This window comes from Falco rusticolus, chromosome 4 (assembly GCF_015220075.1).
Source record: "Falco rusticolus isolate bFalRus1 chromosome 4, bFalRus1.pri, whole genome shotgun sequence".
Classification (NCBI taxonomy): Eukaryota; Metazoa; Chordata; class Aves; order Falconiformes; family Falconidae; genus Falco; species Falco rusticolus.
Genome location: NC_051190.1, coordinates 55,049,561 through 55,071,477, shown reverse-complemented (window position 1 = coordinate 55,071,477; position 21,917 = coordinate 55,049,561). Strand labels below are relative to the sequence as shown.

At 39.3% G+C, this 21,917-nt stretch overlaps 1 protein-coding gene across 1 annotated transcript in view; it reads left to right on the top strand.

Annotated features, from left to right (window-relative positions):
- The window catches only part of MINDY4 (MINDY lysine 48 deubiquitinase 4), an 82,430-nt gene that overhangs the window by 3,717 nt on the left and 56,796 nt on the right, over positions 1-21,917 (top strand). The window contains exons 3-7 of the mRNA XM_037386778.1: positions 311-519; positions 4,302-4,560; positions 5,600-6,018; positions 21,375-21,433; positions 21,782-21,891. Coding sequence (XP_037242675.1) covers positions 311-519; positions 4,302-4,560; positions 5,600-6,018; positions 21,375-21,433; positions 21,782-21,891 — 1,056 coding nt within the window. The remainder of the gene's footprint in view (positions 1-310; positions 520-4,301; positions 4,561-5,599; positions 6,019-21,374; positions 21,434-21,781; positions 21,892-21,917) is intronic.

The window sequence follows — 21,917 nt, the reverse complement described above, 5'->3', positions numbered from 1 at the left end:
CGCCCCTCTCAAAGTGATTTTCTCACAAATGGGGATAAGGAATGATTGTAACAGGTCATTCATGTATCATGCTTACTTCCTCTAATGCAGCAACACCTTTGAGCTCTTGACATTGTCCAACTGACATCTTCCAGTTATCTGGAAGGTTTGTACAGTTACAACTGGGATACACCCAGAGGCAGCTAACTCTGTAACGTAGTTAATACGTTCAACTACTGTATGGTGTGAAAACCACCCTATCTTAGGCTGCAGGTAAGACTGACAAAGAGTTTCGAAGTCATCAAGAACATTCATTTTTCTTTTTGGATAGGCAAAGGAGAACCCACTGAAAACACTTCTTGAAATAATTACTAATTACTTCCTTGAGCACCGTGGGACTTCCAGAAGCATTGGTTCAAGTTCTGCTCTATCAACTCCTCAAAGTAAAAGCTCAACATCTCATCCACCCGACTACTTGGATGAAGATCATGTACGTGGGAGTGCCACTATGCTCGATGAAAGCGGAACTCAAACCTACAGGTACAGTCTTACTTATTTTTGCTTCGTCTAATGACTTTTTTCTTTTAATTAAATAAGGGAAATGGTGTTAAAAGTTTTATCATTTATACCTTCAGCTATACTATCTTTTATTAATTATCCTAGTAACACAAAGCTTAAATTTCCAGATTGAACTCTCCTATGCAAACCACCCCTCAAAAAGGCTTTTATGTTCCCTACCAATTACAAAGCTTGATAATCCAAATGACATTTTTCAGTCACTGAAGCAAACAGAAATCTGAGCTTGTATGCCTTGAAAATTGGAAAGACTCAAATTGAAGCATGTTGTAATGTGAAAAACTATAGGCATATTCATGCCTTACATAGTCAAAAGCAAGGCCCATTATCTTAAATTCAGTATTGTTACAGTGTAGGTTCAGTTATTTCCATCTTGCAAAACACCTGAAACCAGCATGTAACTGAATCTTCAATTACATTTATTATTGCCTCAAGGTGGAGGAACAGCCCTGACTGTGCTTCAACAGAGAGCTTTTACAATGGGCACGAAAGAATAATTCACCATCGCAGCCTTGACTCTCGGGGAATAAATCCCAATTTTATTCCTCATCCTACACACAGCATGCTCCAAGTAGCTATATCTGAGTGTCAGTACTTTGAAACCCCCAGAAAGTCCTTTCTTATAGGGTAAGAGAGCCAAGATTTTGGAAGTTGATGCTAGCAGCTGAGAAGGAACGTTTGAAAAGGAGGCAGTGCAAAGACTTAGTTGCTTCTTGTTCAGGTACAGGATCTTTTATCATGTTGTTAGTGATGTTCCCTCTCCCTGTCTGATCCTATTCCTCCTCACGCTGCCTCAGAGCTTATACCTGCCTCACTGCCCTAAACCCTGAAGTTGTCCCATTCCCCCAGCGAACCTCCCCAGCACCTGCTGAGCTTTTTTTTTTTTTTTCCAACAGCAAAGCTTTCTCCTACAGAGGAATGCACTAACACCCCACTGCGACAGCTATCAGCGGAGCTTCACAGCTACTAATTAAACCCCGACACCCCCAACAAAATGGCGGCTCTCCCCTCAGCCCGCAGTACTTATAGCCCGCCAGGCGCACGCGCACTGGCAGTCAGCGCGTCCCGCCACGGCCCGCCGAGCTAGGGGGGGCGGGGGGTGACGGCAAAGCGAGTGCTGGGCTGCTGGCCCGGAGCGGCCGTCATCGCGCAGGAAGTGCTGCGTTATGGGGCCGCTCTGCTTTACGCTGGAGGGTACTCTATGGTTTTAATTCGTCACGGGCGGGAAAGACGTGTAGTGCGAATGAGTTGCACAGCCTCCATCACCACAGGTGTACCCGCACACACGTACACACTCACTATATACACATCTCTGCACACACACACGCGAGAAGAGTTAAAAGTAAAGCCCCACGTGCAGAAGCAACATGTGTGGGTGGTGGGAGGGAATGGGGATGGCACCAGTGCTATGAAGAAGGGCCAGCATGGCACAGGTGTTGGCCCTCAAGGACTGAAGAATTTCTTCACTGAAAGGGTGGTCAAGCATTGGAACAGACTGCCCAGGGAGGTGGTAGGATCACAGTCCCTGGAGGTGTTTTAAAAACTGTAGGTGCAGTGCTTAGGGACATGGTGGCCTTTGCAGTGTGGGTTAACGGTTGGACTTGATGGTCTTAAAGGGCTTTTTCAACCTAAATGATTCATTGAGTCTAAGTGTTCCCCACCCCTGGCCAACAACAGGGTGGGGGCCAAAAATGTCCAAGTAAAGGAAAAGTGGAAAGCAAAAACCGAAATGCCCAACCCTTCATATGTATGAGCTTGGAAACATTACCCAGCCACACACTGAAAGCTGCCAGCTCTGAAGAGGGCAAAATCCTGTATTGACTTGCAGGCTTCCATCTAAATCCTGTGTGATTTTGTGTGTATTTTCTTCCCTTTGTGAGCACCCACCTCGCCGGCCGTGCCCTCCCGAGGCGGGGGAGGCCGAAGCTGGCTGGTGGCACAAGGGAGGAGAAACAGCCGAGCGGGTGTGCCAGGGGAACATGGCTTTTGGCGCCTGTCCTGATGCGCATCAGTATTTGTAACTGATTTTTCTTTCAAAACCAGCCAAGTATCTGGCCCTTGGGCACAGGTAGGCGCTCCTAGGCAGGTAGCTGCATTTTTCCCTTGGATCAGGACCTGTCCCAGCCGTTCCGTGGGGCAGCATTTCTGTGACATGGCAGTGAGAAGAGGCTGCAAAGTTGCCGTAACAAGGATTGTCACGTCGGCAGGTTGATGGGTTGGCTCAACCACATCCTATTTCACCCCACAAAGTGAACCGGTGAGAGAAACACCATGGCAAAGCACAGCTCTGTGATCCTCCCAGCCATTTCCATCCCCTCCAGCAAGGAAAAGTCAGGCATTACCAGGTCAACCAGCCAGTGCCTGAAATTAGTTTTAATTTAAACTACCTGGATAATTTTTAACAATGCTTTCAGGAGTGGAGAGTTTAATTAGACAGGCACTTTGCACTGGTTCCTTGTTAAAGAGTCTTCAGCTTACCTTTTGAAGTGTTTTTGAATGTCTGTAACAGTTAAAACAGCGTGTAAGCTGTCATGCTGTGCTCTTTGGCACTGAGGGGTTACATGGTCCTAGGTCAGGAGTAACAGTCCTCAGAGTTCCTAATGTTCCCAGAGACTGATCATGCTCCCTTCAGTTTACATCTGCAGCGTGCCTTCACAACATGAGACATAACAGTTCAAAAAACAGTTTTTAACAGAACATTTTTGTGGTACAACTCATGGAATTGCTTTACTATGAAAAAGGTTGAAGGAAAACATCCTAGAGTGAAAAACAAGTTAAAAGACAGTTATTGTAAAGAAAGCTAGCATTTTCACATTACACTAAATATAAATTCACATTACACTAAAATAAATATAAATTTATCAGCTCACACAAAAGAGGTCTCAGTGAAGTGGGAACTACTCAATAAAAGAAATTTCATTTAACAGTGATCTAGTATTATGCAGAGAGTGAAACAGATCCTGATGAAGAAAATCAGACTCATCATGGTTTCTTACAGGCTCAAATGATAACTCTTTTTTTAGTAAGAAAATGATTTGTTAAAAGATATTCTAAAGAAAGAAATGCATATAGTGTTGTACAAATGGTGTCACAGACCCAGGTGAATCTCACTTGCTTTTCAGAAAAGTTTGTTTATAGTATCAAATATGTGTAGGAAAAGAGATGCAAATGGTGAACCGCACCTTGTGTTGCTACATGGAGGACCAGGCTGCAGAAATCGGAAAAGGTCAAATGAGAGCACTGTAGCAACCTATTATCAATGAAAAGCCCAAATATAAGAACAGCTTTCTTTTTGAACTAATATAAGTGTTCTACATTTGAACAGTGAAAGGGGTCGGTAGAGTCAGTCTAAATTATAACAGAGGATGTTAGCAAAAGTGTTAACAAATTTTCAAACTACCAACCAAGCAGATGGAGAAGGAGCAGGAGCTGCTGGTGGTAGCTAAGGACCTGTCTGGGATGATATATATAGTTTGCTTTCTGTTATGATACGGTACCTGTCAAAATACGTAAGCATAACATTAAAGTGTTACACATATTATAACCAATAGTGATGCATAATAATGATACTGAAATAATGTCCTGAAGACATAGATATAGATGTTTAAGTGAAAAGTGATCGTATTTAAGTACCATTGCTAGATAATAACTTGACAGCAGTGCTTTAATTGGCCAGACAGATATTTTCCCTGATTTCTTTGTGCATTATTTTGCTATTTGAAGTTTTGCCTTTTTCTTCCTTGTAGATACGATGTTGAGAATCCACTTGATAAAATCCTTCCATCCAGAAAACATCAGCACAAAAGTGAAAAATGCCACACAGGGACAATACACAACATCCACTTACCCTCTGATGGGGATAAAAAGTTAAAAGATAGTCGAGAAGATTTAAAAGCAGCAACGATTTCTGAGGAGCTGAAATCCACAGTGAAGGAGAAGCCAAGGCCCAGATCTGGTCTCTTTGTCAAAGGAATGATGGCTGGACCAGTAGCAAGTTCACCAGAGGTGATTTCCAACACTTACAAAGTATTTGGCTTGGCCATGGATTTTATATCTAACCTTCTGTGATAAAGTTGTTTACAAGTAATATTAAACTGACTTCTGCATGCTAATCCATTAATTCTGCAATCTGAAAATATGTGGTAAGTTAGGGAAGAGGTTCTGCTTAACAAACTGTTTCAGATATAATCACTACATGCAACTACCCCCTGCATGTTTCTGATCTTAGGTTACAGAATTTCTTTATAAATCATTTCTATTCTTGATGTCTCTTGAGAGATGGGATTTTCCATTTTCCTAGGAAAATTGTTTTTTTACTTTAGCAGTATCTATAGCTTTCAAAGTTTTCTTAGCTATGGGTATCTGTTTTACTGTTTTTTTTTTTTTTTTTCCCAAAGCCCCACATTTAATCAGTAGCAGTTTGGAGTTGAAAATTACTTTCAGTTAGAAATATGTTTTTTAATTGGTCCAATCAGACCATATTCCATCCATAAGTTTTCAAACACAGTTCTGCAATCATTGCCTCTTTTTTTTTTTCCCCCCTTCATGCTGCTTTTATATAGCCAGGAATGTTCCCTGTGTAAAATAAGGCTTGTAATAATGAGAAAATGAAATATTTTAAACATATCATTTAGATAATACTGAAGAGAATATGGAAGTTAAATGAATTACTTGGATTTTTCTAAATATCTCTGATTTGAAAATATAGACTAGGTACGTGTGGTGGGTGTTTCTTGTACAGTCTTTCCTGTAAAATGTCTTATATGATTTTGTTTCCTGACTTGGGTACAACCCCAAAATTAAGCTTTTAGGAGGTATTTCATTGATGTTCTTGGGTAGAAGAAAGCAATTTTTAGCAGTATACAGCATCTTCAGTACTTTTCAAATTTTAAGTAAAAGCGTGTGTCTGTCTTATTACTGATTTTTAAAAAAACTGATTTACTATATAACCAATCACTAATAATAAATTGCCTAACTTTGCTTTTCATGTTTATTTAAAGATGCTCAAAGTTTAATCTAGGGTTTTAATGGTACTTATTTCTAGGATCTGCAAAAAAGGAGGCTTTCAAAACGATCCACTAGCATAAGCAGCACAGCACGGTTCAAGGGTGAAGAACATGTAGAAGATGACCCAAGTGTCCCAAGTACTGATTTTCAAGAAACCAAAGGATCTTCAACACAAGTAAATATGGAGTTTGCATCAAAGACTATATCAAGCTCATACACAAGTTCAGCCTCAGAAAAACTAAGACATATCCCCAAAGATACAGATGACTCTTTTGCCAGACTGCTGTCTGAAAGAGAGAGGACCAAGACAGAAGAAAGAAAACCGGTTCCAAGCTTTGGTACAGACAGCAGCGAAAAAAGCCTTAAAGTGAGTGCAGCTCACAGACATTCAGGGACTGGAAAGGAGAAAAGAGACAGATCCCTCAAGAAAAGTGAGAGTCGATTGTCAGGCCATAGGTAAGAATATTTATAAGAATATTATACTAAAATATTGAGGATATCTTATGGAGGACTAGGAGCGACTGAGATACACCTCCTGATTTCATTGAGAGGAAGCAGCTGGAAGAGGTGAAGATACTGAAAGGCAGACAAGTTGATTTAACTTACTATCTTTTGACATCCCAAACCACTCAAGGCTCCTATCTTGGTCAGTGGAGAGACCCTAGAGGTGCTGGTTTCTCTTTTACTGCAAAAGGGAGCTAGTTAGTATTTCAGACTTAGACTGCTTGGACATCTAAGCAGTACAGGTGACACCCACCTGTGGAGGTTATCTGCAGTTTTCCATGGAGACATTGCTTGCTCCTTAGGAAACAGTGTTGATTATATTTAAATATTGCAGTAGTACATCCAGAAAACCTCAGAGGATAATATTAAGGAGTACCAACCAAGTGCATACATATGTCCACATGGTTCAGTGCAGTGCTGTGTTGAGATATCCAAGCCATGCCCAAACAGGCTGGTTTAGCTACCAGCACAGTGCTGTACCACGTGGAGACACTGCGGGGTGTCTTTAAAGCAGAAGAGCCTGTGTCATTGCAGTATTTAGCCAAATTAACGTCCTCATGTACCATAATGCTACAGCCACACAGTCTCAAAGTATTTTACTCAAAAGTTAGCTTAGGTTTGTTTTACTGTGCTGCATTGCTTCACATTGATATAAAAGGTTTAGAAAAGCCTGCTTCTGTTAGCTCCAAATATGTATTTTTGGCTTTTCTCTGTCTTACACTCTTAATTTTTTTTCCTGTGCAAAATTTGAGTGGGAGGCATGGGGTTTTGTTTATTTGGGAGTTGTCAAAGCATTAGGACCCAGACTGCCACATGTGAAAGCTAGCTTTGTAGTGGGGCTGTGACTTGATTTGGATTTTCAAATGCTTCAGGTTCAGTTATCCATCAGTTTAACCAGTATGGAATTCTGAACCACTGAGGGTGCTCTAGGTCTGAGGAGTGCAGAGCATCTCGTCCCTGTCTGTGCACATATAAAGTCTGCATAATAAAACCTGCTGTCTTATTATCTAGCCCCTCTCCTCAGCAGCTCTCAAACAACTTCAAGCAGGAGGTATCACTCTGCCCATACTATGGATGGGAAAACTGAAGCAAGCAGAGAGCAACCTGCATGCAACAGGCCACCGAGCATGTCAGCAGTAAAATAATGTATAGGGCTCAGGCACCCTGAGAGTTGGTCTTGTGCAATCTCCAGTGCTAGAGGTGAGCATGTGTTATAATGGGTAGAAATGTTTTCAAGTTTATATCACCTGCTGCTCCATAAACTAAGGCACATGCCACTTCTTTGATCACTACTCCTTTGAGGAGAACCTGAAGCAGGTAAAAGGAGTGGTTATGTGCCTTAGTTTATGGAGCAGCATTCCCTTCTGTGGGCTGTAAAGTAGTATTTCTGTTTTACTAAATATAACAGCAGCCAGGTTTGCTGCTATTTTTTAAGTGCTGAAAAGGCTCATTAATATGCTAAAACTACAACCTCAGATTTTTAAAAATTATTATTACTATTTTGTTTCCCTGTTTAATTACCTATAAACCTTGAGACACAGTATGTGGAGGGCCTGTTGAGATCATGAGGAAGCAGTGATGTATTAGGTCTTTCCACACTTATGTTAGGGGTACTGGGAGCTAACAAACTGAGGATCTAATGGGGTTGCAGATGGGCCAGGAGTGGCACTCACTTCCTATCTGGAACCAAAAAGCAACTGAAAATAGCCACCAGCATTTAGTTAGCTAACTTCATTTATAAAACATTATTGAGTAACAGACCAAAGTACTACAGTCTTATGTTTTAAAATCCGAAAGAGGTCAGTTCTCCATTATGTACTGTACTGGAAAGCTGAGCTATGTCAGGTAATGGCTGAACTCAGGCATTACATGTCCAGATGTTGCTGGACTGGAAGTGGTGCCTGCAGATCCACCTTTGATGTTCTGCTTCCAGAAGGATTTATTAAGTCTTGCATGTCTCTGTGTGAATGCAGAAAGCCAGATCCTAAGTCGCTGGGGAAGCAGAAGCAATGGAATCTGACTCCATTAAACTCTTGTTTCATATGACTTGACAAGAATGTATAAGGCAGTGCTGACCCATCACTTCACCCTTTCCAGTTTCAGGATGGTTTCTTACCTCATTTTCAGAATGCATTGAGGTACAGAACACAGCTTCAGTGGGCTTTTGACAGCTCTCCAACAAAGCTGAGAGGAGCAAGTGTATTCCTGGTATTTGATAATCCATGTATATAGTACCTTATTTATGAGTGTCAGAGGCATATTGGACTGGATAAAATTCTTTGGGAAGGCACTGTCTGATCAGGAAATCTCTTGTACTAACTTCACTCAGCTGTAGTTGGACGTGCTGACACTTCCTAACCTTATGCAGTAATTGTGGAGTGGGCAGAAAAGGAGAAGCTGCTGAAAGGGAGCTAGCCCCTGTGTACCATTTTCTGCAATGTGCTGCAGTACTGTGCTCCTTTGCTGTAGTAAGTGGTTTGAAATAGTTTGGTGTTTTTTTTTTTTTTCCTTCAGACGGCTGGTTTGGTTTCAGCAATAACTGAAGAGGGAGCTATTTCCTAAGCAAAGTACATGTAATCTGTTTCCAAAGCAGAACGGGGACATTCCTGCCAGACAGTTTGACTTAAGGCCAGTAGCAGAGCATTTGAATTCATGCTGAGCTCTGAACTCCTGAAAACTCTCACTAAAATCAGCAGGACTGCTGATACTCCTGAAGTTAAGTGGAAGTAACAGAGAGTTGAAGTGAGACTCCAAATAAACATCAACCATTGCAATATGAGGCCTGGCTCTTGCAAGACTTCTGTATCCGTTTGGCCAAATCCTGCAGTGTTTGAAAGCCTTTAGGATTTGGCCAGAGTGCTTGAGCATTTTGATGCATGAAAAATTACAATGTAGGAGTGGATATTTGTCCAGACCCTCCATTCTCTGTTACTGCTACCTAATGCCTCTGACATAAATGCTAAACTAAGTATTTAGATGAGTAGCTAAAAAATCTATATAGGATTAACCACAGCTGGCTCATCCACAGACACTGCAATTCAGGTTTTTGTTCCCATACAAAACTAAAGATATAAAAATCTTATTTTTCCTTCCATTTGCTGTAGTTTTTCATTCTGTTTTCTCATATGCAAAAAATGCTATTGTTGCATATAGGCTGCAGGCATCCATTGCTACATATGAGAAAAGCAAAACGATTGCCATGCTTCAAAAGACAAGCTGAATGTTATCGAATACATGCTTGCAAACTGAGTGGACAGAAATACCTAGCTATAAAAATATCCTGTGGAAATACAGATCCACAGTATTTTGACTCACATGTTTTAATGAAAGAAATGATCGTGCTTTTTTTCCAACTGCACTTGGACTTGCTGAACTTCATGAGGTTGGCAGGGGCCACCTCTGAAGCCTGTCAGGGTCCCTCTGGATGGCATCCCTTCCCTCCAGCATGTTGACTGCACCACACAATTTGGTGTCATTGGCAAATTTGCTAAGGGTCCACTCAATCCCACTGTCCATGTCACCAATAAAGATGTTGAACACCACTGGTTCCATTACGGACCCCTGAGGAACACCACTCATCACTGGTCTCCACTTGGACATCAAGTCATTGACCACGACTCTTTGAGTGTGACCATCAGCCAATTCCTTATCCACTGAGTGGTCCATCCATTGAATGTATGTCTCTCCAGTTTAGAGACTTAATGTTGATCCCCTTGCAGACATACTTCATTACATAATGAGTGCACTATATTCCTTTAATCACAGAAAGATAGAGGTGAAAAGCGATTTGTTCACCTGCATCTTCATTTACCAACATAGTACCTAGCATATGATGCCTGAATTCTTCCCCAGAAAAGGAAGAATAGTGGTTGCAAATAAGTAGAAAAAAGGGATTATTTTCTTCCTTGTATTACAAGGGGAACAGAAATTTTTCTTTTGGGTCAGTGATAGCTCTCTATGTCCTGATTGTGTTGTTTTCCCTGTTACTAGGAGTTATTCCATAAAGAAAGTATCATATGCTCTAGAGTTTGCCTACCTACTCAGATGTCATTGTGAATGCAATCTATATTACTTTTTTGTTAAGAATTCCTTTATTGTTAATTAAACCAGAAAAAAGCAATATATAGGTGACAGCAAATCGTCATGTATCCTTAGCTATAAACAAACAGCAGCTAATTTCTTGATTCATAGAATCATAGAACACCAGGTTGGAAGGGACCACAAGGATCATCTGGTCCAATCTTTCTTGGTGAAAGTATGGTCTAGACAAGATGGCCCAGCACCCTGTCCAGCCAGATCTTGAAAGTGTCCAGTGCTGGGGAATCTGCAACTTCCCTGGGAAGATTATTGCAATGGCTGATTGTTCTCATCGTGAAAAAGTTTTCCTCTTGTGCCCAATCAGAATCTCCCCAGGCGTAACTTGTACCCACTACCCCTCATCTTTTCAATGTGACTCCTTGTAAAAAGGGAGTCTCCATCTTATTTGTAGCCAAATACTGGAACACAGTGATAAGCTCTCCCCTAAGCCTTTTCTCAAGGCTGAACAAACCCCGTTGTCTCAGCCTTTCCTCACCTGGCAGGGTTCCCAGCCCTTTGATCATCTTTGTGGCCCTTCTCTGGAAATTTCCAGCCTGTCCACATCCTTTTTCTATAGCAGGAACCAAAACTGAACACAGTATTCCAAGTGTGGCCTGACAAGTGCTGAGTAGAGTGGGATGATGACTTCTTTATCTCTGCTGGTGATGCCTTTGGTGATGCAGCCCAGCATCCCGTTGGCTTTCTTTGCCACAGCAGCACACTGTTCATTCATATTGAGCTTGTCCACCAGGACCCCCAGGTCCCTTTCCATAGAGCTGCTCCCCAGCCAGGTAGGTCCCAGTCTGTGCTGCACTGCTGGATTATGTTTTGCCAGACACAAGACCTTACATTTGTCTTTGCTGAACTTCTTCAGGTCTTTGTTAGCCCGCTCTTCCAGCCTATCCAGGTCTTCCTGCAGAGTGGGCCTCACTTCTGAAGTGTCCACTTCCCCACTCATTTTAGTATCATCAGCAAACTTCATTAGGGTACACTTGATCCCATCATCCAGATCACTTACGAAAATATTAAACAATGTTGGGCCCAATATCGATCCCTGGGGGACCCTGCTTTTGACAGATTGTCTGTTTAAAAAGGAGCAGTTTCCACCATGGTGGAAATGCCATGGGTGCGGCATTGTGTTGTGGTTATTGTACTGTGTATATTGTGGTGTTGGTAATGGTAACTGGTCCTTGGAAGCTGTAGGTCCAGGAGGTTATTACAAGGACAGTGTTTCAGTCTGAGTTTTAAACTTTTCTCGGGAGTTGGTTTTCTGAGTTTTCCTATTCCATGACTTTAGATATAATGCTTCAGTGGCTGCAGTATATTTCTTCCTTTTTGCCTATATTATGTAATAGTAGTACAGTCATGAATATATGAAGTAAATAAGGAAAAGTTTGCTTTGACAGAGAAATCATGCAGCAGAAGTAATTAACAGTGAATCAGTTTGTAATACTTCCCTATGTGACTTTATCATGCGAAGGTAGATTGTTGATGAGTTTTCTTGTTGTATAAGCTAATACAATGTATACAGCACTCCTGTTATTTTACTGTAGAACTGTCCATTTTAAGGAAAAGAATGATGTTTCTCCAAGACCATAGGGAGACAAACACAAAACCAAGAATTTGTATGTTGATACCAAATTGCACACACACATACACATCTATACAGAATTATATCAGTAATTCCTTCATGCTCTTTCGTAGCAATTTTATTTAACTTAAATTAAAAATCACATTTTTGTCTCAGTGCCACTTCAGTGGAGAATTTGAAACCCCATCCATTCTTCCATGTTATTTTGATGCTGGTGTTTATAGTTAATTCTCAAAGGAGTACTTCTTACTGTTCTTTTTGTTGAGTCCATGTTCCTCCCAGTAGCGTTAGTTGTGTGAGAGGCACAATCAAAATGTGGATGACTCACTACTTTCTGTTGTTTGTTTTTTTTTTTTTATTTTGAGATTTTCAAGGGAATAAAACATTATGTTTAAAAATACACAGTCAATATGAATGATCCAAGATTCCAACTAGAAAGTTGCTGTATCTATACTTACGATTATGTTAAAATGCTTCAAGTTCCGCAGGAATTTGGGAGACATGATGTTGAAGGAACATATTCAAGTCAAAGGTGCCAAACTATGAAAGACTTTCCTGAGTCTTTGTACCTGTGCAAAGCCTTGATGGACAGTGAGGAAAGGTTCTTTGCCACCTTTAATACCTTGAGGTGGGGTCAGCTCTCCTTTGAGCAGGGGGGTTGCACCAGATGACCTTGAGAGGTCCCTTCCAACCTCAGCCATTCTGTGATTCTGCTTAATGCTGAATTCCCTACAAGAAGGAAGTATTCATCACTAAACTGAACACACAGAATGAAGAATGAGGGTCTGTAGTGGAATGGAATTAATGATCTTTAGGAAGTATAAAAAAATAAATAACTGTTAAAGTTGATGCCTGACCTTGGATTAAAAGTTTTCTATTGCTTTTCTGGAAAAAACATGGTGAATATGAATAATGAGTTATTTGGGAAGGCTAAATGGTGTTAGAAGGTCAAGATTTCCCCATGTTTCGTGGCTTTAGCAAACAAAATGGAGAAAGGCAAGCAAACCCACTTCACAGCAGTTGAGAAACTGTTCTTTTGTCTCAGCTACAGAGAAATACTACAGCTGTTGATACAGCCTCTGAAGTTGAAGTGCTCTCCTGATTTTCCATGCCCCTTAATTCTATCAATGCAAGGTGTGTTACTGATGTGGAAACCCTCCAGTTCTCAGCCAAATGGTTTCTAAATGAGTAAATGTGAGCTGCCCAGCTGTGTTCTGACTGGGCAGTTCTGCAGTGTAGTGGAACCACATTATGCTGAGTTAGATGGGCAGATATTATCTGTAGACCTCAGTTTCACTTCTGGTAGTTAAGAAGAAGAACATATTGGAATGTCTGAACTGCTAATTTTCATGCATAATGTCAACCACCCTCCCTTCCCCAATTTTAAGAAAAATAGCATAGAAACTAGAATCAGAGCAATGAAGGAAGAAAAAAGTGTAAAACTGGAATCAGAGACTAAAGGGAATAAAACAATTTAGCAATTGACTCGAAGTTAAGGATATCTTGCCAATTTCATAGAAACTGAAAGGGAATGGCTATCAGAAGGGCAAAAAGAAATCTGAGTATCTTTACATCAGAACAAAAATTTCCTTCTGCCATTAGCAAAAGGATACAGCAATAGATCCCATTGTCCAAAGGCAGAGATCTATAATACAGTTTCAGGAGCAAGGAAGATAATTGATTCTCCACTCATCCTTTGATTGTGAACAAGCAGCCTACTTATCCGGTTCTTCTAATTGCTTCTGCCATACCCTCCTTTGCCTTGCCATTAGTCTTGGCTGCAAACTGAATGTGAGCTAGTGGTTTCCTTTCAGAATTCTGCCAGTACAGATGACTATTTCAGACAGTAGGGACAGTTTTATGACTGTGTAGTTTGGCTTCAGATGCCTTTTCCAACCAAAACCTAAGTATCTTTGATGCACTTCATCTCCACCACCAGGAAAGCAAGTGCCAGTGAGTTCAGAGCCAGGGTTTCTCTTACTGCAATTGCCTCTCAACTGAGTTCACCTTACATGAGGACTCTTCAGTGGTTCCCAAAATATCACTCATTATTTGGTAATAAGCGTTTTTCTACCAGTGCTCTGCATTCAAACACAAATGGGGTAGGGTTAGTGAATTGTCATAGATACCAAGCTCCTTAGTGGAATATTACTCATATTTCATAGAAACTTAGAAATTACAGATGGAGAAGACCTTTTAAGGTCATTTGTTTCTATGACAGATTATTCATTACTATATATATCTATTTGCTGTAATACTTTTTCCAGAGTTTTGTCTAGTCCAGTCTTAAATGACTCAAGTGACACCTCTCCCCTAAGAATATGTTCCAGCGTCTAGCCTTTTGTTTTAGGCTGATTTCCCTTATATTCACCTTACATCAGCTTTCTTTCTGGCGTGTTATACATAGCTGAAGTTGATTTTTGACTGATCTTTGTGTTCCTTGCTACATGTTCGCCTCTTTTGAAATACTTACAAATATTTTTCATGTTCCTTTAGGCATTTTTTGTTTTGTTCAAAGCTTGTACTGTCTGCTTGTATTTTTATCTTTCCTGCTCTGAAATTTTGCTGTTGTTTTTCTGTTAGGTTTTGTTGATTTGTTTATATTACTTCCATGTATTTAAGGACTGCTCTAACTTTGTCACACTGTGACTCTCACTGATAAAGGGTAAGAACAGTCACCTTCTGCTCATAGCATGATTCTCAGCATTAGAAAATTACATTAGCACATTTGTCACTGCAGTTTATCACAGGCATATGCCTTCTTACTTCCAGTTTCAAGCACACTGAATGCACAATTTCTTCTCAATGTTTTAGTGTGTTTTCCTCCAAAATGGCCTTTATAGTATAATTATGAACTCAGTCTAATCTTCTGTGGTAAGGCAATATGTGTTCATAGAGCAAAGGTACCTGCCTTCAACTCCCTGCATTTCTGTGTAAGACTGACAAGGAGGGAATGGCTTGGCTTTGCTTTGCTTTCTGAACTACCTATGGCTTTCTTCATCCTGAATGGAGACCAGTACAGGTGAACCCATGGTGGTACTGAAAATTCCTGCCAGTTCCCTTTCATATGTTCCAACAAAAATTCCCTGAAAATTCACTTTTATGGAGCTGGGAGATCCTTAAAGGAAAACAAAATACTAATCTTCTCAAAAAAATCCTTTACAAATATATGCAGGTTTTTTGTATTCTTTCAGATATCTGAGAATTTCACAATAGTATTTTGAAAGTGTTATGGTCCTTAAAGGGTAAATATTCACACTTTCTGTTATTAACAAGAATAAATGAGCTTATTTTCTATGTGAGGACCAAGCCTATATACCTGTCAGTTATACATGACTGAATGCCAAAAACTGCCAAGATCCTCTCACACATTTTTATCCTGGACACAAGCTGTGCTGATTTACGTTGGAACATTGGCAGAGAATGTTGGCTGTGAATTTCTCAGCAAGTCCAGTGCAGGATTTGACTTCATCAGCATAAGCAGAACACAAGCAATCCAGGAGATCTCTGGACTGCACTGATGATAGCTTCATGATACAGGTGATTGGGAAATATTTTCCTGTGGGAGTGGAAACAATGGAACAGGTTGCTTAGGGAAGCTTTGGTGACTCCATCCTTGGAGATACTCAAAACATGACTGGACATGGCCTTGAGCAACTTGCTCTACTTGAAGCTTCTCTGAGCAGAAGGTTGGACTAGGTGAGCTCCAGAGGTCCCTTCCGACCTCAGCTATTCTGTGATTCTGAACTCATGACAGAAATAAGAGAGCTGAAGGAGCTGACCTCTTAAATATGGGCTTTCACTGAAACAGGAAAATACAGTGCCTAATTATAGTTAATATATGAATGTCAGATTTCATAAAGAATACTAATCAACATTTTGGTTTTAATTGTATTTTTTAAATAAAATTGATTTCCAACTCAAAGGAAAAATAGTTCCAGCAAAGTTATGTAATGTATATTATTTACCCAACAGATATGATCAGCTCCAGTCTTTTCTACTATGCATTTTGTTGTAAAAATAGGTTTTCTAGGAGTCATGAATTCTGTACTGTTTGCCCAGTGGGCTGTAATATTTCACTATTATATACAAAATCAATCTGTCACATGAGATTGCTTTGTCTAAAATGATATCTGGCATTTTAGTAAGTAATAAAGTTTTGATCCTGTGAGATGATGAACAGTTCCTAAAAGTACTCATCACCTTGATAGCGCGTTCTGCAAAATGTGGTCTGAGCTCAGATGGCCATATTGTTATAAACTGTTATAAACAGTCAGAAAACCCCAACTGATTCAGTATATGCCAGCATACTCATTCACATGCAGTATGCATGAGCAATGTCTGAGGAATTCATTAATTTTTTCCCACTGTGAGAGGAAGAGGATGTATGGGGCAGTAGTGGCATTTCTAGGAAATAGTTTAGTCAGAGTGCAACATTTCAGATAAAACCAGAAAAGAATGCAGAGTTGGAGCAGCCTAATAGTAAATTACCTTTGCATGTTTCCTTCCATCTTTCTTTGTGATCTGTGTGTAGCATCAGGCGTTGTCCACAAGCCACATGAAGAAGCACATGGCGTCATCTCAAGTGTTCGTCAATGCTTCGGTGTGGCTTTGTTGGCAGGAAGCACAGTAAGAATAGTGCAGTTGGCACCTTCCCTGAGAGACTAACCAAACCCTCCCGGAGTGTGCTTAGCGCCAGCCGGGGAATAAGTCTTTATTTGGCTCTTGCAATTGGCAATCAGAATGGCTGTCAAACAAAATGGGGTCACTGTTGGGCAACATGGATTTAACTAGCCCATATATAGAAAAAGAGAGAGAGAGAGGTACTGAGTGCCAAATCACTCAGTAGTGAAAACCTTCAAGTTACATAACACCTTTTATAACATAATGCTTGGGCTGGAAAAAAGAACCTAAAATAAAAGTAATAAACTATTGTGACTTTTTGTTTTGTGCCAATGGATTTATGGCATCAGAGCCTTCGACATAACATCTGTGTGTGCTGCCATTTGCCCTTTTAGTATTTTTCCAGCACTCCATAGGAAGAAGCACTTTGCAATTACTGGAAATGACAAATGGCTTCTGTATAATTTCTTTATTTTTGGAAAGGATGTAAAGTGGGAAGGGTCCAGCCCATTGCCTAAAATGCGTTCAGTCAGTTGAGAGCTTGCCTTGTTCATGCAGACATAGAGGGAATCTAGATCTTCTCAAATGGAAAGCAAGAACAGACAATATACATCGTATATCACTGATAAAGCTTCACACCATTTCCTTTCACTGTGTCTACATATGAGCATCAAGGAAAGCATAGTAGGAAGCAGCATAAGAAATCACCTGCTCCTTAAAAACAATTAGTTGTTTGCAGGTAGTACAGGGAATTTTTGTTTCCTTATCTGTTACTCTCCCTAAGATTAGATTACTTTACCAGGCATTAAAATCTTCTCTGCAATATGGGTGCTCATCACTAGGCGGTTGTATGTATTTACCTTTTTTAATAATAAAATAAGAGAACTACACTACTCCTCAGTGTAAGCTTTTGTCTTCTTCCAATTTAACACTTGATATTAGCTTTCAGGAAGAGAATTTATTTTGCTAAAGTCTGTCAAGTTACAGGGGGTTGGATTGTTACAAATCTGAGGTTTCTGACAAGAAGTGTAAGGCCCTGAAAATTCCACATCCTTAAAAATAAATGGTCCAAAACTTGATGGCCAAAACCAGGCAGAGTGGGTGCATATGCCTGAAAAACAGAATGGAGGGTTGTATTCACCTCCACTGATGTGAATTTATTGAGCGTTGAAGTCTGGGAACTCTTCTTAATGTTTTATACAGTGTCTCTTAACTGGTATCTTGTAAGCATCTATCTTTAGTGGAATTTTAGCCCTCAGTTTTAATTTACTGATACTTGTTTATTTTGCTGGCAACTGTTTTGAGTTGCTAAATGTAATGGTCAGTTCACACAAGTGGTTGGTACTGTGCTCCTTGAAAATTCCATGGTAGGAATGCTGCACAGAAAATTTTTTGATAAAGTACAGTATGAATAAATGAGCTACACTTTTATTATAGTAGGTCTGGTTTTACAGCTGGAGATAAATATTTGTTTCTTGCCTGTGAGAGAGCATTCTATTCATGTGAGCCCAACTCATCATGCAGTTCAAACCATCTTGTAGCTCAACTCGTGATTATCATCATTATTTTTTCCATACACAAACCTTCTCAGCAAAGGTGTTTTTTTTCTCCTGAATTGTCACTACAGTTAAAATGCAGCAGGACAGATGCAGATTCGTGTGTGAGCTTATTAGAAATGACTCTTTCAATGACAAAGTTTTTTTAATTTACCTTGTTCATGTCTGTCAATGAGCCATCTGTTCATGAATTATCTTTCATACTGCTAATGTGCCAATCAAATCAGGTGCAGGCCTTAACTAAAAAAGAAGTTTGGAGAAATTAAGTGTATGAGCTCTGTTGCCTTTACCAACCAGGCTTGCAAGCATGTCAGAATTTTTATTAAATCTTCTTGACAAGGCCTTTTTCCTACGGAAATATATTACCTGGTATTCATTATGATGCTTTGCATCTTTACAATTGCTTTTAATAATTCGGTTCTTATAATTTTGCCCTAAAGCAGTGGCAAGCTGCATTGCATACAATGGCCTTGTTTACCCTTTTGCAGACATTAGCAGTCTAAATTTTCTTCTCTACTCCCCAGATCTTACTGTACCAAGAATGACATATGTGTCTGTATATGGTGTAACAGCACAAGGCTGGAGGATTGCAACTTCTAGGCAACCTTCTGACACTATATTATGATGCAGAAAATATGTATGTCCTGTAGAAAAGCTGTTGTAATCAGGCAGTGAAAATAAGTTTTACCAACACAGTCATCTTAAAGCCAGTGATGGTCAGTGTTTATTTTTTAAGCTCCTTTGTTTATTTGACCTTTTGTGTATTGTAGTATAAATAGGAAATAGTGGAATGTGCATGCACTATTGTGCCAAGAAGTGATTTCTCTGCAAGTTCAGCTATTCTTCGTAAATTCAGTTTTCTGCAATGCGTGAAGATCAAATAGGACTGTTCAAATATTTAGAGAAAGTACTGTATACTATGTTTATAATGAAGCATATTTTCTTCCTGTCCCATTTTTCTGCCATGACGGATGACTTCCCCCTTCCTCAGTATTCTAACTGTATGGTTTTATGTGTACAATAAATTTTCCTGAACAGTAACCATCTGCTGAAATGGAAATTGCAATAAATGTCCTGACAGCGTTTTGAGAAACACAAGTTACTCTTGAAGGAACATACACCTGCAAAAATACCCCACTTAACCGAAAAACACCCTACATCAATCTTTGATGTCCGTACTTTCCTCAGCTTGATGGGAATTCCTAGCCTTGAGAATTCAAAGCACTTTGCGTCCTGGGCTTGGTTCTTCCTGGAATGGGTGTAGAACCAAAATCTTCTAGACTTTCCAGAAAGCAATGATGTTACAAACCCTGGTGCCACGTGGGCTATATATCAATTATACCACAATTGACTTGACTTTCTTTTACAGATTTTTTCAGATGAAACACTGCTGAGGAGAAGTGTTTGGGACAAAAATGAATCAAGGCTACTAATTTGATGTAGGGAGTGATCTATGTGCCTAAACAAAGGCGCATAGTGCTATTTGACACTCTAAGGTATCCAAGACATCTAATGAAGCTAGGAGATATGATACAGTACCTATAGGAGACCAAGCCCTGAAGCAGCAGTTGAGGCTGGATAGTATGCTGTAACCTGTAGTGCTGCATTCTTAAGTACTAAGAGCTCTGCTTTTTGCAAAACTAGATTGAATTGGATTGACCTGGGGAGAAACACATTATTCTGTAGGAAACAAGAAGCAATAGTGTACAATTTCAGGCAGAACAAAATTGTGGATTGTGGCTATGTTTAGGTGTAGTTGTGACATGAGTACCTGGCTAAAAAATATTTTATTGGCAAATATAGTGTCATTGCAACCCTTTCCCTGACCCGGAAAGATGAAAATACTAGCAGGTAGCTAGCAGAAAGAAATCTCCACTGAAATTCAGTATTAGAGAAAGCAAGAGGAAATCTGATTGTATTTTAGAATATACCACACTCAGCTATTTGAAACTCTATATCACATTTAAAGTACTGTTATATTCAGCAAGGGCTCAATACTGTTTATGCCACTACACAGATTTGCTCTCAGCCAGCCCTTTTATATTGACCTGCTGGGCATCCTATTTATTTTTACCTCAAATCCCTACTAACAAAGTGATTCATTTCTATTTTATCTTTTTTAAATTGTGGCCATCCACATTTCATTGCATAAATCCTTTACCTTGTTTATAGAGAAAAAAATGTTTCTGTTCTTATAGTATCAAAGACTGCCAGTGAGAAAGGTGCCAAAATGCTTTTAAATGGGAAAAGTCCTGAATGTGATAGGTCTGTGTTCTGCTTTTGTTCATCTTTCACACGCTGAAAAAGGAAATTAAGTTAGTGGAAAGTATGTGATATGACAGCAGTTGTTGCTATAATAATATCATGCATACAAAGAATATTGCTGAGGAAATTATTCCATACTATTTTTGAAAGAACTGTCAATGCAATACCTTTTTTCCAAAGCAAAGGCCAATGATGCAGTATTGCTCTTTTGAAAAAAAAAGAAAAAAAAGAAACCGAACCAAAAAAAACCCACAACCAAAATCCCCCATGTTTTTACAGTAGTTATTTGAAACTTTTCCTTGGTTCTGAATTCATTTTGGTATCAATTCAACAGGAAAAATAAATCCATCTAACCTCTGAAAATCTAACATTCTATTTAAGTTCTGACTTCTCAAACAAGTTTAAATGCTTAGTCCTTTTAGTAGTTGTTTATATGAATTTTCTACCTGTTATTTATTTAATATACAATTAAACCACAAGGGCAGTTGGACAACTGCTACCTATTAGTGCATTAAAAAAATTACCCTGGTAAAGGAAGCTAGTCTAACACCTAATCCCACTTATATTATTTGGATATTTCAAGTAGTTTAAGGACTAACTTATATCTCATCGTGATCCTGATCAGAGATGTAAATTTTATTTTAGGTCCAGATCCTTTGAACTCAGAGGCAGTCACATATCAATTAATTTCTTCACTTGAAATTCAGGGCAGTATAAAATATGCCCCTGTACATGAGCTTGCAGGACCTGACATATACTGAAATTACAGAAATTAAATGAAACTGATGTTGAAAGAAGACTGAAATTCTGAATTAATTGCAGCATACTGCCCTGTGCTGGCAGTTTTTACTGATGAGCTCTTGAAGTTCAGCTTTCTTCCACTGAAAAAGTTTTTTTGCTCTAACACCATTTATTTCCTTATTAAAAAAATGTTAGTGAGACTGAGCTTCTTTGTATGGAACATTTTAAAAGCTAAAGGTGAAAACCAATTAATATGGTTTTTAGCTATGTGCCTCTTTTATTATCTTTCTCTACTCACCTACACACCTTTCTATGTGTGTGTATACATATATATACACACATAAAAATTGTATGTTTGTGTGGGCACACTCAATATTTCTCTTTGTTTCTTTGAACAACTCTTCTCATTAGAAGTGAACATTTAGTCATTCATGTTTTGTTTAATTTTAATGTAGGAAGTCTCCAACATCCACTTGCTATAAAGAAGACCAGATGAAAGATGTCCTAGAATTAGGTAAGTTATGTCAAGCTTCAGTTTGGCTTTTGCCACTGTATTCTTCAGAGCAGCTGTAACCAAATGTGTATGAGTCGCTTCTTTGTAACTCTTCATTGATTCAGAATAATTGCATTTGATATTAACTTCTTAGGTAAGACTGTGTAAAGAAGTCATTAAGAAGTAATTAAACAAAGGCTGGCTCATGTGTTTTTTATCTGTCTTTCCTGGCTAAAATTGTGTTTTCTTTTTTATAAAGACACATGAGAAGAAAGTGTTAATTGTCATATTGATGAACCCCTGTCACCGAGCCTGCCGGGGGAAGCAATTTTTTTAATCCAACACATTATATGATTTATTTTTTTTCAGTTGATTTTGAGGATGAAGGAACAACTGGAGAAGTTAGTAAGAACCCGGATCTTTCAACACTGTATATGCTTCAAGTAGTATCAAAGGCAATTGATATTTCTCTTGCAAAAGTAAGATGATAGTGGATACAAATAGA